Source organism: Triticum aestivum, chromosome 3A, assembly GCF_018294505.1.
Source record: "Triticum aestivum cultivar Chinese Spring chromosome 3A, IWGSC CS RefSeq v2.1, whole genome shotgun sequence".
In the NCBI taxonomy this organism is placed as follows: domain Eukaryota; kingdom Viridiplantae; phylum Streptophyta; class Magnoliopsida; order Poales; family Poaceae; genus Triticum; species Triticum aestivum.
This window is the reverse complement of record NC_057800.1, coordinates 714,856,050-714,864,336: the sequence shown is the minus strand read 5'-3', so window position 1 is coordinate 714,864,336 and position 8,287 is coordinate 714,856,050. Positions and strand designations below refer to the sequence as shown.

The window sequence follows — 8,287 nt, the reverse complement described above, 5'->3', positions numbered from 1 at the left end:
AGCGCCGGAGCGCAACACGGATAGCCAGCAGTGGTCAAATGGGCATGGTGGCGGCTCGCATGTGAGCACGCCCACGTGGCAATCATTAAGTTAGTCAGAGTCAGCAATCCCAGCCTCTCAGTGCCATGTCACCAAATCCTCTCCTAGAAACTTCAAAAGGTTCAAAATGACCGGAATCTGAAAGGTTAGGATACATATTTCAAGGATTTAGACGTAAGGGTTTATTAACGTCGAGCTCTACAATCATAGGGTTTATTTTAGACTTCACTCCACCTCCTCCTCGACCTCCACCACCGCCTCCACCGATCTAGCTCGTGTACCTCTCCTTCTCCTCCTTTTCTTTGTCGCCGCCACTACAGCCGCAGCTCGCGCACCTCTCCTCCTCCTAGACATTCGTCGCCACCTCCACCCACGTGGCTCGGAGCCTCGGAGCACCATGACCCCCACCCCGCCGTCGCATTGGTCTGTCGTCATGCAAAATCAAAGTCTCAGTCGATTGAGACTTAGCAAAACTGTCATAAATTAGTGCCCAGTGTGAGGTGGCGTGACGCTATCCTTTTTCCTTTTTAAGAAGAAACTCAAGGGTATTACGTAGTACTACAAATTACCGGCCGGAGTATCTGATACGCCACTTGGTCGATAAGGAGGCATATATTCTCCTTCCCTTTTCCTGTGATGGTGGTGGGGGTCGCCGGGCCGGCCATGCATGCGCCCGCGTCGATCACACGCAGCATACCATATGCGCACGGCGGCGTCCCCATCCATGGGTGATCCCCCGACGGGAAAGCTCAGCGTCTCCCGCTTTAAAACCCTCGCCCCCGGCCCCGTACGCACGCAGTTGGTCACAGGCACCTCCAAGTCCAAACACAGGCGAAGAATGGCGAGCCTGAGCGTGCCTCCGGTGCTCACGTCCCCGCGCCATGACGCCATCGCCCTCCACAGGGCCTTCAAAGGTGCGTACAAATAATGGAGGACTCTTTTCATCCTGCCCAGCAACGATATGTGCTGCGTAACGGCTGACGGCCGGTGGTGTACGTGTTGGTATTGCAGGTTTTGGGTGCGACAGCACGACGGTGATCAACATCCTGGCGCACCGCGACGCGGTGCAGCGCGGGCTCATCATGCAGGAGTACAGGGCCATATACCACCAGGACCTCTACCATCGCCTATCGACCGAGCTCAGCGGGAACCACAAGGCATGCAAACTGCAAAATGATTTATAAATCACCCAGCAAATATCATGCAAAATGATAAGTCACACAGACAGCATAGCATAGTATAGTATCCCTTTTCGAAAAAAGAAGAAGCATAGCATAGTATAGTATCCCTTTTCGAAAAAAGAAGAAGCATAGCATAGTACTGTATTTGCTCCCGAAATGACCTCTCTGCTTGGGGGTGCCGGTTCCTTGTGCAGAAGGCGATGCTGCTGTGGGTGCTGGACCCCGTGGGCCGCGACGCCACGATACTGAACCAGTCCCTCAACGGCGACATCGCCGACCTGCGCGCCGCCACGGAGGTGATCTGCTCCCGGACGCCGTCGCAGCTGCAGATCATGAAGCAGGCCTACCGCGCCCGCTTCGGCTGCTACCTCGAGCAGGACGTCACCGAGCGCACCTACGGCGACCACCAGAAGGTACGTCTTTGTTTGCCTCCACAGCACCATCGATACGCATACGCTCATCTGTGCAGTGTTTGAACCTATCATCATTTTGTGTGTTGCTGGTGGCTGGATGCAGCTTCTGCTGGCCTACCTGGGCATCCCGCGGTACGAGGGCCCGGAGGTGGACCCGTCGGCGGCGGCGCGCGACGCGAGGGAGCTCTACCGCGCCGGCGAGAAGCGGCTGGGCACCGACGAGCGGGCCTTCATCCGCGTCTTCACCGAGCGCAGCTGGGCGCACCTCGCCGCCGTCGCCGACGCCTACCACCACCTCTACGCGCGCTCCCTGGACAAGGTGGCCTTCATCTCCAGCTTTGCTTGAAACTCCATGTGCAAATTTCTCAGGCTTTGCAATATGCATTGTCGCAGGCTGTGAAGAGCGAGACGTCGGGCACCTTCGAGTTGGGGCTGCTGACGATCCTCCGGTGCGCCGAGAGCCCGGCGAGGTACTTCGCCAAGGCGCTGCACAAGGCGATGAAGGGGCTGGGCACAAGCGACACGACGCTGATACGGGTGGTGGTCACCAGGGCGGAGGTGGACATGCAGTACATCAAGGCCGAGTACCACAAGAAGTACAAGCGCTCGCTGGCCGACGCCATCCACTCCGAGACCTCCGGCAACTACCGGACCTTCCTCCTCTCCCTCGTCGGCCGCGACCGCTAAGAGGCGATGATCGACCATCGATCTCAACGCCGCACCGCCAAGACCGCCTTGCGTGATCGATTGGTCGGTCAGTCTACCTGTGTATGTACATCTGTCTCCTCTATTCAAGTGGCCAAGAAGCCAGGACTGAATGCTAGGGCTACTGATCAGTATGTTCATGTTACCAGAAATGAAATTGACAACTACAGTACGTTTTATTCATTCCTCTATGCCTCAACAACAGAGCCAGACAGAATAGCTTCATTTACAGCACAAAACCACAACCTAGCCCGCACTCGCCAACACAGCCGGCATTATTGCCTTATTCGTTACTATGAGTATACTACAACACAGGGTGCCGAAAGTTCAGGGGCGAGTGGTGGTACCTTACGCTAAACCGGGATAACTATACACGGATTCATGTCCTCTACTCGAAATAAGTGATACACATACGGCACGCTTTAGGCAGCACATATAACACAACAACAGCAGGGCAGCGAGGCGGCAAGACGACGCGATAACATACAGAGCATTGGGGCTAAACCAGTTGCTGCTATCTCAGTCAGTCTGTGAGCTTCTGCCCCACACTCCGGGAAGCCGAATACGACTGCATAGCAGAGGTCGTCATGCCGATTGAGTGCTTGGTAAGGTCCAGGCTCTTCCTTGCGGCAAACCAAATCATCCAAAAGAATCCGATCCAACCTGCATGAGATTTTATCACGTTAGCGCAGGTGATATTGGTAAAAAACCCTTTGGACGTGAAAGTTGCATTGGAGATATCATTCCTGTGGAATCAACATGACCATTCTATGCTAACTTTTCCAGATATGGAGCATCAATAAAGGAACAATAATTTGGGAACATATTCCAAACGACTGGACGATCACATCTCTGCCTTAAAACTGACAATATATTCCACACGGACTGGCCGACCGCATCTCTGCCTAAAACTGACACTGCATTCCACATGATTGGCCAACCACGTCTCCCCTTTCATAAAGTTCCATGGCATGGAGAAGTTGATTTGAACAGCTAAAGCTTGTAAATCACCCCTACGTTTCAAGGACTAGCTAAGATGCCTCTACATGATACCCCTGGTTAGCTAGGCAAAAACAAGTCTAAGACCAAACAGTGTCTGTTACAACAAAACTTAACTAGCATAAAAACTTCTTTCTGCTTCCTCTGTCAACAGTTAGCCTCCAAAGTACATAAGTGAACTAACAACAACTTGCTATCTTAAATTACTGTTACAGAGCTAATGTTGTTAGTACATAAAATCTAGTTCATCTTAATTGCAGAAATACAGATTAATGCCAATGAGTCCACTGGAAGTTGAGAAGGCAAATAGGTAAAGTAATAACCAGTACTAAATTGGAGAGCAAGCATGCCAGAACAGAGTCCCTGTTTCTGATCTATATTCACAGGCAAGAGTACAAATGGGGATAATCCGGCTGCAATGGTAAGTATTTTTTATCTACATACCCAATAAAGGTACAGGTTGTGTCGGGACACTTATCACTTTATTTATGGAAATAACTGTTTACCATAAATCGCATCTGATGAATGGCTATAAAAACTGTGGAAGTTTCCTAATAGTTCTTAATCACGTTTTATTTGTCTTCATGGTAATACCTCACTCCTCTACATCTCTCCACAGTCTCATCTCCTTCCCTCCTTTGTCTACTCAATGACACACTTTAGTGGCAATTGGGGAGAATTATGATCATCAGCAAGGATGGAGGGAGCTACTCAATGGCACAGTTTAGTGCCTATTGGGGGAAGTTAATAATCATCAGCAAGTATGAACAGAGCTATTTTTTTGGTCAACATTGTAACATTCTTTCAATCATCTACTCAGTGCCAACTCAGATAACGCATGATATGTTGCAAAAAGCATTAAAGGAGCATCACATGTGCAAGATAGCTAGTAACTGGAGAACACAGCACTGAAGAACACAACAGTCTGAATTACTGATTCACACCAAAAATCACATACAACAATGTAAAATAAAAAAGAGGTAAATACACCAGAAGTCATAGAACTTGCATCTGACGGTCAGTTTGGTGCGTAAACTTGTAAAATACGTATTTCTGGTCATCTAACTTGTCGCCTCGTTCATATATGGTGCTTCCCATTATACCCAGTCATATCCATACGCGCGCCAACATGGCAGGGCCACTGTCAGTGGCTGAGGCCGGTTTTTTGTCAGAAAGGACCCTTACATTCTATTAATTTATGCAGAAAATCCTCAAATAAAATGAAAAAGTAATGGAGAACGGGATGGGATTTGAACCAATGACCTGCTGCCCTTCGCCTCGCATAGAAAACCACTAGACCAACTAACGTTTGATGTGTCAAATGTACAGTTAGTGCTATTTATTGAACACGTACCGCACTAATTAAATAGAGATAAGAGTGCTATGTATTATATAGTTTGAAATTTATGTATCCCAGTGCTGGCAAACTATGTATAATTTTCTTTCTGCACAGACAATATTTTTGCACATAGTACCTAACTTTAAATATATATTCCTGAAAAAAATAGTGCGGGATGAATGAGCGTAAATTATTTTGGACAAACCAACAAAATTTTGTTCCAAATTTCAATAATTTTAAATTTTAAAATCTAGATCAAAAGGAAATACAATATAGAATGAATGTATGTAAATTCTTTTGGACAAATCAACAAAACTTTTGTTTGAATATGAATAATTTAAATTTTTTATATTTATATAAAAGGAAATATAGTGCGGAATGAATGTATGTATGTTTTTCAGACAAATCAACTCAACTTTTGTTTGAATTCGAATACATGTAAACTGAAAAATCCAGGTAAAAGAAAATATAGTTCAAAATGAATGTATGTAAATTCTTATGGACAAATCAAATAATTTTTGTTCGATTTCGAATAATTAAATATTTAAAATCTAGATAAAAGGAAATATAATGTAAAATGAATGTACGTAAATTTTTGGGACAAATCAACTATTTTTTTCAATTAGAATATTTCTAATTTTAAAATCTAGATAAAAGAAAATATAGTGCAGCATGAATGTACATAAATTTCTTTGGACAAATCAACATCATTTTTTTTAGTTTGAATAATTTAAAATTTGAAAATTTAGATATACGAAAATATAGGTCAAAATGAATGTACATAGTTTTTTAGGACAAATGAACGAAATTTTTGTTTGAATGTGAATTATGTACATAAAAGAAAATATACTCCAGAATGAATGCATATAGGTTTCTTTTGGACTGCGCCCTCAAGCTCGAAGCGGGGATTACCTTGTCTCCGTTTTGATTTTACTTTAATTCGCATGGTCTAGTTATATAAAGATAATTTTTCCGTTAAACGCAATGGTGCAGTTGGTCTGGTGGCTTCTATGCGGGGCGAATCATGGTCGGTCGTGGGTTCAAATCCCACTGTGTGCAACATTTTTTTTTACTTTTATTTGAGAATTTTCTGCATATAAATAAATAAAATGCAAGGGTGCTATCTGAGAAAAAAACAGTGCGTGCGGATTACCACCACCTCAGCCACTGACTGTAGGCCCCATCACGTTGGCACCCGTAATGATACAGCCGGATACGGTAGAAAGCACCGTATATGAACAAGAAGACAAGTTAGATGACTAGAAACACATATTTTACAAGTTTACGCACTAAATTGACCGTCGTGTGCAAGTTCTGTGACTTGTGGTGTATTTACCTCAATAAAAAATAAAAAAATCATGCTTCCTCGTTTAGAAGTCACTTTAGAAGTTAAATGAAGTGGATTAAAATAATCCTGCTATCATGAATTGCTTTACAAAGATTATATGTTCCTCTTAATAAGAGAAATGCAATTTCAATGCAAATGACTTGGGCACTAAGGCAAGAGCATAGGCAATTAATGGCTCTATTAGTGGGACATGCAAGCTGGATTCCGATCTAATTACACAGGCAGAAGTATGAACAGAGACAGTCCAGCCGCAAAGTTATCCAATGCACTAACAGTATCTAAATTAACTAAAGAAGAAGAGTACTTTCAATACTTAGCTCATTGGTTTTGTGATGACAAGGTGGTTGAATCACCAGTGTGAGGATTTTTTGGCTAGTCCTAGATATACTCTTCAAAATGGTGATGCACCAAGTAGGTATTTGAAGGAAAACTATTATGAATGGACTGAAGGTAGTTTGCATAATAACATAATAAAAAACACTTAAATTGATGCCTAACTAATGATCGTTATGCCCCTAGAAGTTGCATACAACAATACAAACATTGAAACCTCGAGTAAATTATGTGTTATTTTATCTCCAGGATATATAAACAAAACTGACAGAGAGATGGCATACCAGTAGCAATCATGACTCCAACAATTGCAGAGATAACAGTGGCGGAAACGACGAATATGGCAATTGATACTGCTCCGACATACACTGCAACTAAGCAAGCAAAGAACAAGGCCAGGAATCCTCCAGCAGCTGCCAAGGACATAAGAACTGAAACGATAATGGCATTAGCGGTCGCAACCAGAAGGAAGGACATGAAAATCAGCAGGCCAGTCAGTGATATCATCGTGATTGTTCCGACCTGCAACAGATAAAAAGGTGATTAATTCTCTGTGCGGGTTTACTACTCTCCTCTGACCATAAATGATGATCCAACATTGATGGGCTTATGCCATATCAGGTAGACAAACAGACGGTATCTGCCATACCTAAAATGATTCCTACATCCAACATTGATGGGCTTACACACCATACAGGCATATAATAAATCCACCGTTTTCCTTACAACATGCACTTCAGCACATCCTTTGACACGATAAACCGTATTTTCACGAATGAAAATGTACAAATTGCCGGTACTGAGCACAGATTGATGAATTTCATATGAGCACCGATAGATGGATTTCACATGACAATTAATCCATTCTCTGATACCGCATCCAGCAAATTGTTCACACAATTTTTCCCTAGATCACATAACATTTCTACGACCTCGAGTACATCAGTTGCTACGGTGTTAAACAGTGTCTGGGACGGATCGGAAAAGGAAAGCAGGGGGCGCGCAGGGGGCAGGCTCACCGAGATGACGAGGATGGCGCGGAGGCCGCTGCCCTGCTTGGTCCAGGCGAGCAGGTCGCGGGCCGAGTTCCTGGAGGCGTCCCGCAGCCGCGGAGCGGCCTCGCAGGTCGCCGCGCGGAGGCGCCGCAGGAGCGGATCTCCGCCGTCGCCGGGCGGCGGCCAGACGCCGTCCACGAAGCCGCGGAGCACCGCGGGGAGGGTGTCGTCGCCGCCGCCGGAGACCTCGACGGCGCGGCCGTCGTCGGAGACCTCACCGTTGGCCATCTTGCCGTCCGCCGCGTCGGGTTCGGCCATCTTGCCGTCCGCCGTGTCGGATTCGGCCATCTGCAGGCGCGGCGAGAGGTCGTGAATGGAAGTGGGGAACGGATGGGCGGGTTGGGGGGATGGAGCGGGGAGTGCTGTGCTGGTCGTGGTGGCAGATCTTTCTGGATTGAAGACGCGCTGCTGGTGACACGTGTTGATTCGGACCCGGACGGGTGCCACGTAGGCGGCGTACGTGTGGCCGCCTGGTGGCCCCTGCCTCGTCAGTGCAGTCTTGCTCGCCGACACCGCGACAGGTTCACCTCCACGTGGCGTCAGTGCTGAACGCTCGTGTAATCTTAATCCGGCTTGATGATATACCTGATTTTTGTTTAAAAAAGTAGCGTGAAACACCATCAGCGGCATCGGCAGGTCCATCTCTTCCTTTAAATTGGTTGAAAATTGTACTAATTCAATGTAGTTAATGGTATATCAACTTATCAAGTGACCAGGGGAGGGGGCACATACCTAGTCCTCAGGCCGCTAAATGAGAAATTCAAAATCCTAAGCACAATCCATTGAAATCAGCACACCTGATCTACTACCCAGGTGCTACCAAAAGTTCAATATCAGTGTGTAACCTAGTAGTTTCATAACGCACATTGGTAATG

At 46.1% G+C, this 8,287-nt stretch overlaps 2 protein-coding genes across 7 annotated transcripts; one reads left to right on the top strand and one right to left on the bottom strand.

Annotated features, from left to right (window-relative positions):
* The first annotated feature begins 717 nt into the window (after positions 1 to 717).
* Positions 718 to 6,832, top strand: LOC123063428 (annexin D5). Of its 6 annotated transcripts, XR_006430325.1 has the most exons (8): positions 718 to 953; positions 1,051 to 1,196; positions 1,415 to 1,633; positions 1,737 to 1,952; positions 2,027 to 2,401; positions 3,598 to 3,758; positions 3,957 to 4,098; positions 6,607 to 6,832. XR_006430325.1 is itself a non-coding variant. In XM_044487208.1 (5 exons), the coding sequence occupies exons 1-5, from the start codon at positions 740 to 742 to the stop codon at positions 2,318 to 2,320; spliced, it is 1,089 nt and encodes a 362-aa protein (XP_044343143.1). In that variant the 5' UTR covers positions 718 to 739; the 3' UTR covers positions 2,321 to 2,521. The 6 variants fall into 6 exon arrangements, 1 of the variants encoding a protein (XP_044343143.1); XR_006430323.1 differs by having other exon boundaries at positions 3,598 to 4,098; XR_006430324.1 differs by lacking the exon at positions 6,607 to 6,832 and having other exon boundaries at positions 3,957 to 4,176.
* LOC123063430 (uncharacterized) lies at positions 2,491 to 7,942 on the bottom strand. The gene is made up of 3 exons (XM_044487209.1): positions 7,377 to 7,942; positions 6,642 to 6,879; positions 2,491 to 3,001 (listed from the first exon to the last, which is right to left on the bottom strand). Exons 1-3 carry the CDS (start codon positions 7,698 to 7,700, stop codon positions 2,862 to 2,864), a joined length of 702 nt encoding a protein of 233 aa, XP_044343144.1. The 5' UTR covers positions 7,701 to 7,942; the 3' UTR covers positions 2,491 to 2,861.
* Positions 7,943 to 8,287: the final 345 nt, after the last annotated feature.

Coding starts and splice junctions, on each gene's coding strand:
- LOC123063430 (XM_044487209.1), bottom strand. CDS start 7,700: ATGGCCGAATCCGACACGGCGGACGGCAAGATGGCCGAACCCGACGCG. Junction 6,880..7,376: donor GCGCCATCCTCGTCATCTCG/GTGAGCCTGCCC, acceptor TATCTGTTGCAG/GTCGGAACAATCACGATGAT. Junction 3,002..6,641: donor TGGAGTCATGATTGCTACTG/GTATGCCATCTC, acceptor AATCTCATGCAG/GTTGGATCGGATTCTTTTGG.
- LOC123063428 (XM_044487208.1), top strand. CDS start 740: ATGCGCACGGCGGCGTCCCCATCCATGGGTGATCCCCCGACGGGAAAG. Junction 1,634..1,736: donor CCTACGGCGACCACCAGAAG/GTACGTCTTTGT, acceptor GGCTGGATGCAG/CTTCTGCTGGCCTACCTGGG. Junction 1,953..2,026: donor ACGCGCGCTCCCTGGACAAG/GTGGCCTTCATC, acceptor GCATTGTCGCAG/GCTGTGAAGAGCGAGACGTC.